This window comes from Mirounga leonina, unplaced genomic scaffold (genome assembly GCF_011800145.1).
Source record: "Mirounga leonina isolate KUSES-001 unplaced genomic scaffold, KU_Mleo_1.0 Mir_151, whole genome shotgun sequence".
Classification (NCBI taxonomy): domain Eukaryota; kingdom Metazoa; phylum Chordata; class Mammalia; order Carnivora; family Phocidae; genus Mirounga; species Mirounga leonina.
In genome coordinates, this window is record NW_023270377.1 from 57,080,525 (window position 1) to 57,099,313 (window position 18,789).

The 18,789-nt window shown below is 41.8% G+C and overlaps 2 protein-coding genes across 2 annotated transcripts in view; one reads left to right on the forward strand and one right to left on the reverse strand.

Moving 5' to 3' along the window:
* Positions 1 to 4,427: 4,427 nt before the first annotated feature.
* Positions 4,428 to 4,905, reverse strand: LOC118011807 (40S ribosomal protein S18-like). The gene has a single exon (XM_035006634.1). It carries the CDS (start codon positions 4,785 to 4,787, stop codon positions 4,476 to 4,478), a length of 312 nt encoding a protein of 103 aa, XP_034862525.1. The 5' UTR covers positions 4,788 to 4,905; the 3' UTR covers positions 4,428 to 4,475.
* A 6,151-nt stretch (positions 4,906 to 11,056) lies between these two features.
* The window catches only part of OLA1 (Obg like ATPase 1), a 187,409-nt gene continuing 179,676 nt past the window's right edge, over positions 11,057 to 18,789 (forward strand). The window contains exons 1-2 of the mRNA XM_035007737.1: positions 11,057 to 11,230; positions 12,524 to 12,624. Coding sequence (XP_034863628.1) covers positions 12,524 to 12,624 — 101 coding nt within the window. The 5' untranslated portion in view covers positions 11,057 to 11,230. The remainder of the gene's footprint in view (positions 11,231 to 12,523; positions 12,625 to 18,789) is intronic.

Consider the following 18,789-nt stretch of genomic DNA (forward strand, 5'->3'; position numbering starts at 1 on the left):
CGCCATTGTATTATTGGATGCATGTGGGGCAGATATTTGTCTTTCTTGTTCAAAGGTCTTTACGACGGAGGTGCTGCCCCTGCGAGACCAACACCTGTAATGCCTCAAGGGCTCCCGGACCTTCCATAGCTGATTAGATCCTGGACTTTGACCTGATGCCATAATAGTATGAGACTTTTAGGGGTTTTGAGAAGGGCTGAATATATTTTGTACAGGAGAGGGATGTGAATTGTTACGGCCAGAGCGTGGTCCGTAGTAGCTAGTCTCCAAAGACTGTCTCCCCATATACTTCATACTGTATATGCTCGCCACTCTTCACATCAAGAGATGGGCTTATGGCCCCTTCCTTGGAGCCAGACTGGCTCTGACCAGTAATGTGGACAAAGTGACATCCTTGGTCTTGTGGACATAGACTCTCTAAGAGAACTGGTAGCTTCTTCTTCCAGTTGTTCCTGAAACGCTCCCTCTTTGAACCCAGCCACCATGCTGTGAGACACCCAGAGCTACATGGAGAGGCCATGGAGAGGACTGAGGTGCCCTCACCAACAACCCCAGCTGGGTGGCACCGAATGCCAGCCAAACGGGAGAGGCTATTTGGGATCTACTAGCAATCCTAGTGCCTACCAGATGCCACTTGAAGCAGAAAAACTACCCAGGGAGCACCTGGGTGGCTCAGTCGGTTAAGCATCTAACTCTTGATTTCGGCTCAGGTCATGATCTCAGGGTCGTGAGATAGAGCCCTGCGTTGGGCTCTATGCTTGGCGGGTGTGGAGTCTGCTTGAGAGTCTCTCTCCCTCTCCATCCCCCTCCCTCCCTCTCTTATTTATTTTTTTAAAAGATTTTATTTATTTGACAGAGAGAGAGACAGCGAGAGGGGGAATACAAGCAGGGGGAGTGGGAGAGGGAGAAGCAGGCTTCCTGCGGAGCAGGGAGCCCGATGCGGGGCTCGATCCCGGGACCCCGGGATCATGACCTGAGCCGAAGGCAGACGCTTAACGACTGAGCCACCCAGGCACCCCTCCCTCTGTCTCTTAAAAAGAAAAAAAGAATGTGTGTATCTTGGGGAAATATTTTATGATTAATAGGAAAACTTCAAGTTTAACAGAGAAAAACATGATTTGCAATTAAAAAATATTATTCTAGAAATCTTTATATTAGTAAGTACCAGAGAGGTCTTATTTTTACATACAGTGCTAATGTACAGATAGCCAAAGCCTTGCTTTATCATAGTCTCAATAAATGACTTTCTTCTTTTAGTTATTATTCATATAACAAGATATATTTGTGGCTTATGTGATAATAGATTTCTATTATATTTCTATGGAAAAATATTTTTTCTTGTTACTTAAGGAGTTCTTTGGTTGGCTTAATGCTGTCAAACAACCTGACAAAGATCTATTCATTGCATCATACTTTCCTTAAAGTTGATATTTGTGGCATAAATATAAAGTGCAATGAAAGACGGTTATGTTTGATAGGTACAACATTCCTGAGATTTTGACTTAAGAAAAATAGTGTGGATTAGAACACTAACATTAAAAAAAAAAAAATCCCCAAACAGCATGAAATATCTGCTTGAAAGCCCCATATCTAAGACAGAATCTGTGGTTAGAGAATAGTGACATTTCTATACTTTCCCAAGATAGCTCATTTCAATTTATTCACAAATGATTGGGTAGTTATATTTAGCTAACAATTCTATACAAAGGAGTCTCTTCCACTTTCTTTAGCAGTATAATTTTATATAAATGTGAGCAATGGCTTTAGGCCAAATTGTTCCTTTTATTTGCTTGTTCTAGACTTTCACAATTTCATAATCTGGCTTTTCTTGGGGTTATTTTTCCTGGTTGATAGGGACTTTACTACACTTTGATTGTGAACAGAAATATTGATGGAGACAGTGGTGAGAAGTCTAGGAGGCAGGTAGGTCCCTTGTGGATCTTGTCCTTGGCCCCTGCCGTGAGCCCCCTTGCTCTGCCCCAGGTACTCTTTACTAGTCACTAAGTGAATTGCTGTCTAGTGTTTCTCTGAGACTTGCTAGCTCTCCATCTCATTTAACCTCGCTCAGTCTCTACAAGTTCGCATAGGTGTTCCCCACTCCAGGAAACCCTCCAGTTAGGTTCAATTAGGTTTCACTTTTAACTTCTTCAGCAAGAATATCTCATAGGCAATGCAATATAAGTTATATTGTATCCCTTCAGGAGGTTTATAATGTCTGGTTGTCCAGCTTTTAGTGATGCTAAACTGACCGGTGGTAACCGCTTAATGGTTACATTGTAAAGTGAACTATCAACTTTCTCCTAAATAGTTTTATCATCCATTGATGAGCACTGCCTAAACCACAAAATAGTGGTTTTCAAATTCTGTCATCCCTTTTACATTTACTAACTTGATTTTTCTCTTCAGTTAGGACTATTTAGTGATTCTAAAATACAGTTTGTAGAGGACAGGCAAGATAAATTTTTTCTTTTCCGTGAATTTCTAATTTTCTTTTTTTTTTTTTTTAAAGATTTTATTTATTTGACAGAGAGAGACACAGCGAGAGAGGGAACACAAGCAGGGGGAGTGGGAGAAGGAGAAGCAGGCTCCTCGCTGAGCAGGGAGCCTGATGTGGGGCTCGATCCCAGGACTCTGGGATCATGACCTGAGCCGAAGGCAGATGCTTAATGACTGAGCCACCCAGGAGCCCCAATTTCTAATTTTCAAAGCAAGGACACGTGCCTGTTGTTACTAAAATGTGTCGTGTTCCCCCCGCCGCCCACCCCCTGCCCCCAGCCAAGTCATATGTTGAAGTCTTAACTCTCAGTATCTGTTTTTGGAAATAGGGCCTTTAAAGAAGTACTTAAGTTAAAATGAGCTCAATAGGGGAGGCCCTAATCCAATATGACCAGTGCACTTATAAAAATAAATTTAGATACAGATATACACATACACATTCATACATGTGAAGCCCCTGGGAGGAGGTGGTCAACCACAAGCCCAGGAGAGAGGCCTCAGCAGAAATCAACCTTGCCAACACATTGATCTTGGATTTCTGGCTTCCAGAATTGTGACGAAATAAATTTCTGTTATTTAAGTCACCCAATGACCGCCTGAGCAAAATAATACAGTGCCCAAGTTCTAATGGTGACCAGTGACTTGTGTATTTAATTAACTAATTAATTAGTTTTCTTTCTCTCTTTCCTGTCATTACAAACTCATGGATGTTATACAGTCAATGTGTTTCAGTCAGTTGCAGTCATTTTTTTTTTCAGATGTTTAAATTGGTCTGAATTTGGCCAGAGGAAGCCCGAGAGGAAGCTGACTTTTGTGTCATTTTGATACGACCCCAACATTCTTTGATAACTTCCTTGCTTTCTTTCTTTTTAAAAGATTTTATTTATTTATTTGATAGAGAGAGATATAGCGAGAGAGAGGGAACACAAGCAGGGGGAGTGGGAGAGGGAGAAGCAGGCTTCCCGCTGAGCAGGGAGCCCGATGTGGGACTCGATCCCAGGACCCTGGGATCATGACCTGAGCCGAAGGCAGATGCCTAACAACTGAGCCACCCAGGCGCCCCAACTTCCCTGCTTTCAAGTAGAAGACACCGCAGGTTCATTTTATACATTTTCTGTTTCAGACCTGGGATCAGCTAACCTAAATATGATATAATCTGGGTGTTAGGCCTGTTCATTGCTACTGGGTTTGTCATTGCTTCTAGGCTCTTTCAGGAAATAAAAAATTATAGGACTTCTACTTTTTTGTTTTTCTATGTTTCATCTCTTACATGTAAAGTTTTGGATCCTAACACATTAACATAATTATCTGCTCTATAATACCCATGAAAGAGTTTCAAAAATGAAACCAATTTTTTTTTTTTACTAATCCTTAGGCTATTAAATGAAATTTATAATTTGCCTTTCTTTTTGTCCTTAGGATTCATATTCCTAGGAATAGATTTAGTCAAAGTCTTGTGTTCTAAAAAAAACTTAAAAATAGTTCTTTTGTGTGGGTCAATCACCAATTTGATAGACAGCTAAGTTCATTTGTTTTAGAATAGTCATTGTGGTAGTCTGTCAGGCAGTGTCCTTTGTTTACTTTATAAGCATCATTAGAAAATGCTTTTCTTCAAGCTGTAATGAGAACTGAGGTTAAAAGACGGAAGAAATTAGAAGAAACACAGTTCTGGGGCCTCATCTTCCTACTTATATGCATCATTTAATAGTTCACAGTGATTTCAGAGCAATGCATCCAGGATTCCCTGAATAAACTGTTCCCTGGCAAAACATCTTAATCATTGCTTCAATTTAGATAATCCTGGTCATGTCATGAATACTGAAGCCTTAATGTTTCCAGGCTCTCGTCTGTCCTTGAATACCAAAGCTGCTTGTTATATTGAATATGTTCTCCAACACACACACATATACCCACGTTTCTTTCTCTCTTTCTTTTTTTAGGTGTATAAACTATTTTATTAACAGACAAGGCCTACAGATTTATTTCATCTTGGGCACACCCACGGTGCGGCCACGGCGCCCTGTGGTCTTGGTGTGGGCGCATCGGACACGAAGTCCCCAGAAGTGGCGCAGCCCTCTGTGGGCCGTAATCTTCTTCAGTCTCTCCACGTCTTCAGGAAGTTTGTTGTCCAGACCCTTGGCCAGGACCTGGCTGCACTTTCCATCCTTCACGTCCTTTTGTCTGTTCAAAAACCAGTCTGGGATCTTACACTGGCGAGGATTCTGCATAATGGTGATCACACGTTCCACCTCATCCTCAGTGAGCTCTCCGGCCCTTTTGGTGAGATCCATGTCTGCTTTCCTCCACACCACATGAGCATATCTTCGCCCCACACCCTTAATTGCGGTGATGGCAAAGGCTATTTTCCGCCGCCCATCGATACTGGTGTTGAGTACTCGCAAAATGTGCTGGAACGGGGCGCCTGCGTGGCTCAGTTGTTAAGCGTCTGCCTTCGGCTCAGGTCATGATCCCAGGGTCCTGGGATCGAGCCCCGCATCGGGCTCTCTGCTCAGCGGGAAGCCTGCTTCTCCCTCTCCCGTTCCCCCTGCTCGTGTTCCCTCTCTCGCTGTCTCTTTCTCTGTCAAAATAAATGAATAAAATCTTTAAAAAAAACAAATAGAAAGTACAAGAACTCTGGAGTCAGTTGGAATTGGTTTTATATAGCCTAATAGTTACTAACAATGAGACTATAGTAAAATAACCTTTTATGGACTTGATGTTCTTGGCTGTAAAAGAGACCTACTTACAGAGTTAGTAAAATAGGTCCCAAATGTAAAGTGGCTCACGCAGTATCTGGCGCACAATAGTGGTTTAATAACCATTTCATTTTCTCAACCTAAAAAGCCCCTATATTATATATAAACAGAAGCAGTAAAAATCATTTGATCTTGAAGATGATTGTGAGTAGTGCTTCTTCGCTTGATACTTAGGTCATTCTAATACAGCTCTACATTAAAGGAGCAACAACCTGAGCTATTATTTATTGCTTCAGTTCGCCAGGAAACCAAAGCGTTAAGCAGGCTTTTTAGTTCTGTTAATTTATATAAAGGCACAGAGTAAAATAAAAAAAGTGGCTATCCCAATCAGAGGTTCTCCAATAGACCATCAGGATATCCCAAAGATAGTTTCTAGAGGAAGATTCCTCAATAATTTTCCAGAGTCACTCAAGAAAGCCTCCAAATTTCATCTCCCTCTTTGGGGATCTTTTACCCCACCTGTATTCTCATTCAGAGTAAAATGAAGCACAAGACTCTTAATTCTTCTTCTTCTTCTTTTTTTTTTTTTAGATTTTATTTATTTATTTGACAGAGAGAGAGAGAGTACAAGCAAGGAGAACAGCAGAGGGAGAGGGAGCGGGAGAAACAGACTCCCTGCCGAACAGGGAGCCCAATGCTGCGGGGCTCCATCCCAGGACCCTGGGACCATGACCGGAGCCGAAGGCAGACGCTTAACGACTGAGCCACCCAAGCGCCCCAAGACTTTTAATTCTAATTCTAAGTTTCAACTTGATAGTGAGACGTCTGGTGGGAGCAGTGCTTTTCTTAGCGTTGGTGCTCACTTTTTTCCCTCATTAAATAGTCATCTTTATCATTTACTAGCTAAAAAAGCAAGGGAAGAGAATGCTCTTCAACAGATTTGCTACTTCAACTGCAGCAAAAAGTACTTCTCCTAAATCAGTATAATAGCAACTTTCAAAGGGTTGCTCTTCTTTACAGAGCACATGTTCCAAGAGATTTTAATGTGTACTATATGGAAAAGTATGTACACATTTGATAATGCTGGGTTAAGGAGATTTAATAGGTCTCTTTACACAGAACTTCTCAGAACCTTAAATATACTAATGTATATTATCCATCTCCTGAAGGGGGATGTGGGATGCAGCACTTTTCTAAACTTACCTGATCCTAAATCCCTTGTTCCATAGAGCAGCTTGGAGGATCATTGTTCTACAGAACACACTCCAGGAAACAATGCCTTATAATTTAAAACTATAGGCAAGAGGAACATTGGATCACTGTGCCCCTAATAGACATTAATAGTTTTCAGGACAGTATAAGTTCTTCGCTTTGGCTACTGCAACCATTATTTGGCTGTAAGAAATCGAAACCCATTGCAAATCAATTTGAACAGAAAACCAAAGTTCTTGGTGAAACAAAGGGTTATCTCATAGAGTCCTAGAAATATAGGGGCTTTAGGAGGACTAGACTGGAACTAGAAAGTTGGAATTTGTGATTAAAGGACTACATGGTTGATTACCCATTATCCCTTTTCCTGCCTGCCCTGTTTTCTTTTCCTTTCTTTCTTTTGAGGAGTTTTATCTGTACCTGTCAAGAAAGTGTCTGACATAGCCCTGATTCTGTGTTCTCCAAGCAGTCAATAGTATTTATTGCTATGTTCTAAGTCCCAACTTCTCAAGAGAAAGAGAATCTTGATTGCCCAGCTTGGGTCAGGTTTTCACCAAACCCTAGTCCAGTTGGCTGTAGCCAGAGGGTTCATGTGCTATATATGGGAAGACTTAGGCCTATCCCTCTGTTAGGGGGAGGAGAATGGATTTTTCTTAGAATGAGGGGGCTGTGGGACGAGTAGGCACCACCAAAGTAACATCAGTCATGGCTCCTCTCTAAGAATCATCTTAGAGGGGCACCTGGGTGGCTCAGTTGGTTAAGTGTCTGCCTTTGGCTTGGGTCCTGATCCTAGGGTCCTGGGATCGAGCCCCATGTCAGGGAGTCTGCTTCTCCCTCTTCCTCTCCCCCTCCCCCCAACTCGTGTGTGCTCTCTATCTCAAATGAATAAATAAAATCTTTAAAAACAATTATTGTAAGAATCATCTCAGAAAGAAGGGCAGCCTTGGTTGTAGGATTTTATATACTGATAATAGCATATTGATTTAGAATGTCCTTCATAGAACCTACTTGTGAATCTATTGTGAGTATTGTGTCAGGCATGATCACTCTTCCTCAATATCTAATTCTTTCTACTTTAGGGTATAAGGATTCCCTGCCCCTGAATCAGTACCCCAATCAGTTAGCTTTCTTTTAAATACTATGACAATTCCGTAATAGAGGACAGTGGTTTAAATATGGGTTTTGTTCACAGGTAACTTATGGTATAGTTCCAAAATTCAAAATCATGCTCTGTTAAGTGGAAGAATGAAAATTGAAAATCTGTTTGTTTGCTGATGCCTCACAGTATCTGTGTATTGCTCTTAATGGAACAGGGAAAGGGGATGATTAAGCACTGCCTGGTATATAGTATCAGAAGTCCAGAAAGTAAGTGAAAATGAAAGTGGTTTATTTCAAATCTTCAAATTGTAATCAAAGTACTTAGGCATTCTATAGATTTTTACCATGTTCTTATATAGTTATTTGTGTAATTGCTTGCTTGTCTAAACTAAGAAGCTCCTTGAGGGTAAAGACCATATTTATTTTGTTCTTTACTGTTTCAGAGCCTAGAGCAGTGGCATGGAGTGGTACTCAAGAAAATAATTTCATATGAATAACAACAAAAAGTGAAGAAAAGGATATTCTAAATATATGGGGACTGTTTTCTGGATGCTGGATATATGATAGCTTAATGTAGAGAGGAAAAATGTGATACAGGTAACAGAGAAAATGCTATTTTGTAACTATACAGAGTACTTTAAAACGTGGAGATATAATTGACATATAACTAAGTTTAAGGTGTACAAAGTGTTGATTTGATACACAAATACATTGTAATATGATTACCCCTATTGCTAGCTGACACCTCACACAATTGTTTCTTTTTTGTGAGGAGAACATTTAAGACCTAGTCTTTTAGTAACTTTCAAGTATATAAAACAGTAGTGTTAACTATAATCACAAGGCTGTGCATTAGATCCCAGAACTTATCTTTTAACTGCAAGTTTGTACTCTTTGACCAAAACCTCCCTAATTCTCCCATCCCCCAGGGTACTTTTTTTTGCAAGTGGTTCCCTTCCCCTGTAAAGTTATTATCCTGTTTGTCTCACTGAGTCTTCATTGATCATATAGAATAGTAGATATCCTGCTGGATCTTTGGGAACTGCCTGCTTTAGTAGTAAAGGTCACTCATAGGGATGTTTCTACTCTATAACCTCTACCTACTTGGCTAAGGCTGATGGGGCCCTTGTTAGAACTTTACCTAAACTGGGCCAATCAGATTCCCCTTTTTGTGACTATGTGACTGTGAGTTGGAAATGTAGTTCTGTTATCAGGTAACTTAGCAGTAGCAATTGGCCTCTCCTGAAACTCTGCCTAGCTCACTGAGATCTGTGTGACCTGTTTTGTCAAGGCACTTTAAAGGTGGTCAAAAGTGCAAGTAAGAAAGATGTAACTGCAAATAGAAAAACAGGTAATTGACTCAAGGACTTGATAGTGTGAATTGAAGGGAATGGGTAGATCTGCGCGATATTGAGATTGAAGAAGTAGCTATATTTGGCCAAAAGACAGTGATAAGTTGAAGATGATTCTACTACTCTACGACTGGGGAACATTTTCAATTAGTATTGGAGTGGCTGGTTGCTGGGCAAAGTAGGCTCTCTGGGATTCTTCAGCTTTCTAAGTAATGGTTCCTCTCTGTTTCCACAAGCAGCAGTGTGAAAAGCAACTATAGAACCTCACTACTAAAACAGCAGTAAACGATTTAGGAATTACTCTGTCAGGACTAGTCATAAGTTTGTATTGATGGTGGGTACAAAATATGGCCTAGTTAGCTTACTTCTGTTTCGTAGCTAGAGTGTACCCAGATGACTCTTTTATAAGAGTGCATTGTTCTCGGGCGCCTGGGTGGCTCAGTTGGTTAAGCGACTGCCTTCGGTTCAGGTCATGATCCTGGAGTCCCTGGATAGAGTCCCGCATCGGGCTCCCTGCTCAGCAGGGGGTCTGCTTCTCCCTCTGCCCTCTTCCCTCTCGTGGTCTCTGTCTCTCATTCTCTCTCTCTCAAATAAATAAATAAAATCTTAAAAAAAAAAAAAAGAGTACATTGTTCTGGTAACAGGGGAGTTAGATTGAGAGAATATAAATAGTGCATGTTGATGAATGATATTAAACAAATAAAATCAAGTTGACTGTGTCTTTGAGAATTCCAAATTTACAGAAAAAGCTTTTTAACCTGCCTCAGTAGGTCACTCTCATAGGGCTAAGATAAACCTTAATGTAATTTTATTATAAATAATGGCTCAGTTGTTGCTTATAAGGAGTTATTAGAAAAAATTTTACTGAAAGGGAACGGATTTTTCAGTTAGATTGGGGTCTGAAATCTGGTTTCTGCCATTTACTAGTTGTGTGACATATCCAAATCACATTACCTTTCTGATTTTGTTCCCTCATCTATAAAATGGGGATAGCAACCAATTCATATTTTTTCTTTATTATGAACTAGCCTCTTTGTTTTATTTATTTTTTAGTAATCTCTACACCCAATATGGGAATCCAACTCACAACCCCGAGATCAAGAGTCACATGCTCTACCAACTGAGCCAGCCAGGTGCCCCATGAACTAGACTTCTTGAAAGAAGCATCTAGGGTCACAATTTTTGGGAAAGTATTACATTCTTGCAACACATGCTTGAAAGTTTATGGAAAGAATTCCTTTTACAGATGGAGCTCATGGTACAGGTAGGTGTGGGCGGGATGGGATGAAATCTTTTAATATTAACACTACCCTTTATTACTATTTATGAACCTTTCCTGTTGTGCCAGGTACTGTTGCTGCAAGCTTTACACATGGATCTCAATAGTCTCACTTCTATCTAAAAGGAAATTGAAGCCCAGAGAGGTACTTTATCCAGGATCACAAGAGTGGAATCCAGATGGGAACCTGCTTCCCAAATTCCAAAGGCCCTTGCTCATAACCATCCAGAGGAAAAGCGGGGAAGCTGGCTCTATTAAACGTGTTATGGGATCTAGTGCCGGTAAAACCCCTGAACCACAAAGTGATGAAGGAATCCTTAGATCATAAGCTTCCCTTGCCGCTCCCCCTCCCCGCCCCGCCTTTTTTTCCTTTAAGAAAGTTTATTTAACAGCATTTGGATTGGCTGAAGAAAGTTACAGGGAAAGGATGGCGGGCTGGGGCCGTTGTCCCCGAGGGCCCGGTTTGCAGCCAGGAGGTCCGCAGGATTGGCGTGGCTGTTCGCCAGACCCCAGGAGATCCGTCTCCGGGGCGGGGGGGGGGTGTGTGTGTGGGGGGGGGGGCGGGGGGGGTGTTAGGCCGAGGGTGCTTCGAGATCCCGCGGGTGATCTGTGGGGCTGCAGGCCAACGAGAGAGCGCGTGCGGCAACGCGGGGCGCGCTCCAGGAGGGAAGCGGAGACGCTCCACGTGCGGAGAGGGCGGAAGACGCGAGCTCCCGGTGCTAGCGTGGGGGAGGGGGGGTACGTGTGTGTGTAAGTTGAGGAGGCAGTCAGACTGGCTCTGGCTCAGGCACCCCCTCCCGCCCGCCCCGGCGCCGCGTGACTCCTCCCACCCTGCTCCCGCCTCCTGGCTGGTCGGACCAATGGACGGGGCGGGCGGGAGCGAGGGGCGGGGCGGGGCGCGCGGTCTGCGCGCAGGTGCCGCCCGGCGCCCGGCCCGCCCGTTCCGCCGCCGCCACCACCACCGCCGCCGCCGTCGTGCGTGCTGCTCGGCGGAGGGGCCGGGCCTGTGCTTTCTCCTCCTTCCTCCCCGCCTCCCGTTGCCGGCAGGATCTGTCTCCCGCTGCCGCTGGGACCCCGTGTCATCGCCCTCCCCGAGCACGGTGAGTCCCTCCGGGAGCCCGCGGGCGCGCTCCCCGCCTAGTCTTCGGCGCCCCAGCCGGTGGCCCTGAGGCGGGTGTGAGGCCAAGGCCGGGTGGCCGGGATGGGCGAGGGCAGGGGGCGGCGAGGGGTGTGTGGATGAATGAGGCGCTCTTGGACTAGGCCGCGCGTTCTGAGAGCGGCCCACGCCTCACCCCGGCACGCTCTGGGGGAAGCCTTCTGCAGAGGCCGGGACGACCAGTGGCCCAATCCACCGAGTGAGATGTTGGGTGGAGGCCCGCTTTGGCAGGGCTGCCGGCCGCCCCACGGTAGGAGGCCAGGGGACAGGAGAGGCTCGGCTTGTGCTTCGGCGGCCTGGGCTTTGGCTGGGAACAGGTGTGAGTTAAGACCCCGAGAAGGGAGATCCCTGGTCCTAGGGGTCAGGGATCAAGACGCTGGACTATCACTTCATGAGCAGGGCCTCAGCGTGGCCGCTGGAGGCTCAGCAGGCGCCAGAAGACAGGGACAGTTTTAGTTCCCAGCTTATATCAGGTTAGCAGCCCTCGTGAGTTCAGCTTGCAGTAGTAAAGTGGTATTGATTCTGCAAGGAGGAACTTGGAGCCAGATAAGCAGGGACCTGGAAAGTTTCAATTTGTAAATAAAAAGAGTTAGTGGATTCATGTACGACTAGAAGGAACTGGAGGTAGATTCTGGACCGTGGAGTCGTACTTACGGTGCCAAAGGTGGAAGAGACTTGGTCGGAAAGACCCTGATACTGGTGTGTGTGTTCATCCGTGTGAAAATGGTGCTTGTGGGGAAAATGGGAAGGTTCCAGGTAAGAGGCATGGTTTGGGGGGAGGTGAGTTGGTTGCTGGTAGTACTAGAATGGATTCTCTTTGACTGTCTTATCTGTGCTCCTGCTTCTGAATGCTTTCATTCTCGTAACCATGTATCAGATTAAGAAAGAAAGTGTTTTGTGAACAGTATGGATGGAAGATTGGCAGCTAAATTTTAAGTTTATTTTTGTTTAAGTTTATTTTTGATTTATGGTGCCACATATTTTTAGATTAATCTTTCCAGGACTTCTTAGGAGTGACTGCCTTGACAGCTATCAGAATCAGATCTACTTCTAGAACTTTTTACATTTTTGTTGAAAAAGTGGATTTAGCTCCGTGTTGGTTTTGGATTGGTATATACAGTATGTTTTATTCTTAATTTGTTACCCAGTAGTGTATTTTGTGTGATGAAATGTGCTTTTGGTTAATGGGGAGTATAAAAAAATTTTGTTTATATGTATGTTTGTTTTGACATTTCAGATGCCCCCCAAAAAGGGAGGTGATGGAATTAAACCACCCCCAATCATTGGAAGATTTGGAACCTCCTTGAAAATTGGTATTGTTGGATTGCCAAATGTTGGGTAGGTGAACGTTGGGCTTTTCTCTTTTTCCTCTTGTAAATATTTTGGGTCTTGTTGTAGGAAAGGGAACTCATGTGGTAATTAAAACTTAAATTGAAGAAGAGAAGCTGGGAAGCTGGAATATTAATGTTGCAAAACAAGGTTTTCATTTGGATGTATTTTATTTTTGGTCTTCTACATGGATACTGTGTTGAAACTTGAATTACTTCTGTTGTTTTGCTAAACTAGAGAAAGAAGCAATGAGAATGGAAACATTAAGTTGAACCAGATCAGCTCTGTTTGCTTGAGATACTATTGGGAGACACTCAGTATTGAATTTAAGTGGAATTGAAGTGGTTTAAATTTGATTTATATGCTCGCTGGCTATGTAGGGTGCCTACCTATGCTGGCTATAATAGGATACTTTGGGAATTAGTTCTAAAAGCCCCAGTATAAAGTTGATTAGATTCTTGGGAGATCAGGGGTCAGATGGCTTAAGTTTTACTGGAGAAGAAAGTAACAATTTTGAGTTTAATATTGGAAGTTGCTAGATAAAAGGGTATCTGTTATCAAGTGGCTAAATCTGAAAGGTACCAGAGCAAAACTTTGAGTTTTGTAATGTTTAAAATTGAAATGAATCCTTTATTTGCAAATAAGGCAGTAGTGGGAAATACATGTAGAGCTTGTTATATAACCCACACATGTGCAGTTTAGATGTTTAGTCTACTTTTTTCATTATTTGTCCTTCTATTTTAATACCTTTTACTAACCTTAAAATATAAAATGTTTCAAAAGTGATTACGGTGTACTAATGGTAAGAGATCCAATATGGATTTATTAAGGCGAATGGATATATTTTGGCATGTGCTTTTCGATTGGTGGCAAGTAGGATAACTATGTTTTTTCATGTGTTCCTTGGAGTCCCTGTCCTAGAGATTTTGTAGTGAATGAGGCATGGGATGGCCAAGTATGGCAGTTCTTAAATTCTTGTGATGTAAAACGTGAGCAAGTGTGGCTGTCCTAATTTCAGTCTTTCCTGGAGCTGGAGAGGTTTGCATTTTGAAGGGGTTTCCTGCTGTGATATAGGCTGCTTGCAAAGTAAGACTAAATAGAGAGTGGAAATGTAAGCAAAACAAATAATTAAGTAAAGTACTGTAGGGTGTTGTCAATAAAATTGTAAGCAAGATATGATCATTATGTTGTGAGCTTTATTTCACTAGTAAGACAGTTTTTGGATATTAACATCTCTTATTTTAAAATCACTGTAGTCAGTGCAGCTGACTTTAAATGGGACTACTTTAAACTGAGACAACTTAAGAAGTGTTTCTTATATGAACATTTTGGCCATAGAACATAGTATAATCAGTGTATATGAAAACAACCAGAAAATATATTATCCAGTAAAAATGTGCTATTTATGCTTTATTTTTTTATTTTTATTTTTTTTAAAGGTTTCATTTATTTATTGGAGAGAGAGAATGAGAGAGAGAGAGCACAGGAGGGAGGAGGGTCAAAGGGAGAAGGAGACTCCCCACTGAGCAGTGAGCCCGATGTGGACTGGTCCTGGGACTCCAGGATCATGACCTGAGCCCAAGGCAGTCGCTTAACCAACTGGGCCACCCAGGTGCCCTCTGCTTTTAAATTAAATACCCATCCCATTATCCTCCCCCCCCCCATTTTATTGAGGTATACTTTACAAATAGTAAAATTTTCTCATTTTAATAATGTTCAGTTTGATTTTTGGCAGTTGTGTTTGTGAACACTCCTTTTTGTAGGGTGATCTTACATTACCTAACTGTATCAGATAGGGTTCTTTAGGGTTCTTTGTAAGATCCACAAGTTCTGGCTGTTTTAAACAGAAAAAAGAGAGTTATTGGAAGGATAGAATTGAAGGACAACCTGAACAGCAGACCTCGGGAAGGACAGGAACTGGGGTAATGCTGATAGAGATGCATCCTTATGGAGCTCAGCCATATGAACTGAGCGTTTCTTATCTCTTGCTACCTCTCAGTGATTCACATTACTGTGTAAAGAAGTCTGACTGGACATATCTACCTCTGGATAGGTCTACAAGAGATAGTTTGGGTACGGGGTGGTTCTTTAAAAGATGGCCTCCTGATCAAAATAAGGACATTTGGTACAGAAACCATCTAAAGAATGTCATGATTTTTGGAGAACTGGACAAATAAGATTTTCTTTTTAACATATATGAGGCTGATTACTTAAAGACTTAAAAGTAATGTTTATGGCTAATAATAGCTGATACTTATCAAACACTTATATATGACAGTTACTATTTTGAGTGCTTTATATGCATTATCTAATTTAATTAGCTCTTTAACACCCCCCACCCCCTCCAATTAGAATTTAAATTTCTTGAAGGCAAGGATTGTATTGTTCTTGTTTATTGTTATATTTCTAGCACTTAGAATTTTTTTTTTAAGATTTATTTATTTATTTGAGAGAGAAGCCAGCGGGAAGAGGGGCAGAGGGGGAGAATCCTCAAGCCAACTCTGCTGAGTGAGAACCCAACATGGGGCTCGATTCCAGGACCTTGAGATCATGACCTGAGCCAAAATCAAGAGTCAAATGCTTAACCCAGGTGCCCCCAGGTTCTCAGAACACTTAGAATTTTTAGGAATTTGTTAGGCACTCAGGAATTATTTATGAATGGGGTAGTTTTTTCCCCCTCGATGTAGTGTGTAGGCTTAATGATAAGGACGCATGTTTTAATGACTGCTTTTAATGAAGTCGAAACAATACCAAACCCAAGAATATGAAGATTTCGTTTCTAGATTTGTTTTGCCTTTTTTTTTTTTAAGATTTTATTTATTTATTTGAGAGAGAGAAAGCTAGAGAGATCACAGAGGGAGAGGGAGAAGCAGACTCACCATTGACTGAGCAGAGAACCCGATGTGGGGCTTGATCCCAGGACCCTGAGATCATGACCTGAGCTGAAGGCAGCCACTTAATTGACTGAGCCACCAAGGCACCCTACTTTTTTTTTTTTTTTTTTTTTTTTTTAACCTCAGTGACCCTTTATAAATTAGCTCCTCTTGGGTCAGTGTAGTATTGTGGTTGTGAGGCTTGGAGGCTTTGGGGAGAAACTTCCTTTTTAAAATTTTTTTAAAGATTTATTTATTTTAGAGAGAGAGGGAGAGAGAGAGTGCAAGCGAATGAGTGGGGGCAGAGGGAGAGAGAGAATCCAAGCAAACTTCCTCTTGAGCATGGAGCCCATCTTGGGACTTGATCCCAGGACCCTGAGATCATGACCTAAACGGAAATCAGGAGTCAGATGCTTAACTGACTGAGCCATCCAGGTGCCCCAGAAACTACCTTTTTTTAAAAGAACAGTTTTAGGTTCACAGCAGAAATAAGGGGAAGGCAGAGATTTTTTTTAAATTTCTTTTTTGTAATTTAAATTCAGTTAGCCAACATATAGTACATCATTAATTTCAAGATGTAGTGTTCAGTAATTCATCAGTTGCATGTAACACCCAGTGCTCATCACTTCATGTGCCCTCCTTAATGCCCATCAGCCTCCTTAATACCTCATCCCCCCCAGAGAGATTTCTTATGTATCCCCTGCCCTCACACATGCCCAGCCTTTCCCTATTGTCAACATTTTCCCACCAGAGTGTTACATTTGTTACAACTGAACCTGCATTGACACATCATTATCAGCCAAAGTCCGTAGAGTACAATCTTGGCATTGTACCTTCCATGGGTTTAGACAAATGCATATTGACATGTATCTACCATTATAGTATGATACAGAGTAATTTCACACTGCCGTAAAAATGCTCTGTGCTTTGCCTATTCACCTACCCTCCCCCAACCATTAATCTTCTCATTATCTCCATAATTTTGCCTTTTCTAGAATGTCATATAGTTGGAATCTTATAGTATGTAGTCTTTTCAGATTGGCTTCTTTCACTTAGTAATATGCATTAAAGTTTCCCCATGTTTTTTCATGGTTAAATAGCTTATTCTTTTTAGTGCTGAATAATATTCCATTTCTGGATATGCTGTAGTTTATCTATTCACCAACTGAAGGATATTTTGATTGCTTCCAAGTTTTGGCAGTTATGAATAAAACTGCTATAAATATCCATGTGCAGGTTTTTGTGCGGACATAAATTTTCAGCTCCTTTGGATAAATACCAAGGAGCACAGTTGCTGAATTATATGGTAAGAGTATGTTTAGTTTTATAAGAAACTTCTGAAGTGGTTGTATCATTTTACATTTTCACCAGCAGTCAATGAGAGTTTCCGTTGCTCCACATCCTCACCAGCATTTGGTGTTGTCAGTGTTCTGGATTTTGGCCATTCTAATAGGTGTGTAGTGGTATCCCATTATTATTTTAATTTGCATTTCCCTGATGACATATAATGTGAAGCATCTTTCATATGCTTATTTGCCATCTGTATATCTTCTTATTGAGGTATTTATTAAAATCTTTGGTCTTTTTTTAAAAATCAGGTTGTTGTTTTTTTTAAGATTTTATTTATTTATTTGAGAGATTAACAAGAGGAGAGGGGGAAGAGGGAGAAGCAGGCTTCTTGCAGAGCAGGGAGCCCCACGTGGGGCTCAATCCCAGGACCCTGGGATCATGAACTGAGCTGAAGGCAGATGCGTAACCGACTGAGCTACCCAGGTGCCCCTGTTTGTTTACTTATTGTGGAGTTTTAAGAGTTCTTCATATATTTTGGATAACGATTCTTTATCAGATGTGTCTTTTGCAAATATTTTCTCCCATTCTAGCTTGTCTTCTCATTTTCTTGACATTGTCTTTCGCAGAGCAGAGTTTTTAAATTTAGGGGCACATGGGTGGCTCCGTTGGTTATGCATCAGCTTTTGGCTTGGTTCATGATCTTGGGGTCCTGGGATCTAGCCCTGTGTCCGGCTCTGCGCTCAGCAGGTAGTCTGCTTGTGTCTCTCCTTCTACCCCTCCTGCCCCTGCTGTCCCTCTCTCTCTTAAATAAATGAATAAAATCTTAAAAAAAAAAAGTTTTTAATTTCAGTGAAGTCCAGCTTCTCTATTTATGGCTCATACCTTTAGTGTTGTATCTGCAAACTGAATCATCACCATACCCAAAGTCATCTATGTTTTCTTCTATCCTTTAGAAGTTTTGTAGTTTTGTGTTTTATATTTAGGTCTGTGATTCATTTTCAGTTAATTTTTGTGAAGGGTGTAAGATCCGTATCTAGATTTGTTTTTCTTTTTTGCATGTGGATGTCCAGTTGTTCCAGCACTGTTTCTTCAAAAGATTATCTTTGCTCCATTGTAATTGCCTTTGTTTGAGAAACTGTATTTTGATATTCCAGACTTTACTGTGTCTTGAGATAGCTCTTCTGGTTGCTGTCACTGCATGAGATGGGTTTGTCTAATGTTTTCTTTTGATTAAATTCAGGTTATGCATTTTGGGGTTCAGAAGTGACATGTACTTCTTAGTACATCATATCAGGAAGCACATGATGTTGATTTGTCCTATTACTAGTGATGTTAACTTTGATAAATTGTCTGAGGAGGTGTCTGACAAATTTCTTCCCTGAAAGGGTTACTGTATTTCCCATTTCAATGAATAAATATCTTGTGGGAGATACTTTGAAGTTCTGTAAATAGTATTTTCTCATATGTTTGCCCCTAGTATTGGCATGTATTAATGATTCTTGCTTGAAATAGTTATTGTAGGGGCGCCTGGGTGGCTCAGTTGGTTAAGCGACTGCCTTCGGCTCAGGTCATGATCCCGGAGTCCTGGGATCGAGTCCCACATCGGGTTCCCTGCTCGGCAGGGAGTCTGCTTCTCCCTCTGACCTTCCTCCCTCTCATGCTCTCTGTCTCTCATTCTCTCTCTCAAATAAATAAATAAAATCTTTAAAAAAAAAAAAGAAATAGTTATTGTAGTGTTTATCAAAAGGTGATTTTAAAGATTCCTTTGTTGCTTTTACATTTATAGTAGGAACAGTTTATAAAAGGAATAATAGAAATTCTGTTTGCTTGAATTCTTTTGTAAAGAAGAGCTCCCCAGTCTGGGTGGCTCAGTCAGTTGGGCACCTGCCTTCGGCTCAGGTCATGATCCCGGGTCCTGGGATTGAGCCCCACTCTCCTGCTAAGCGGGGAGTCTGCTTCTCCCTCTCCCTTTGCCGCTCCCCCTGCTTGTGCTCTCTCTGTTAAATAAATA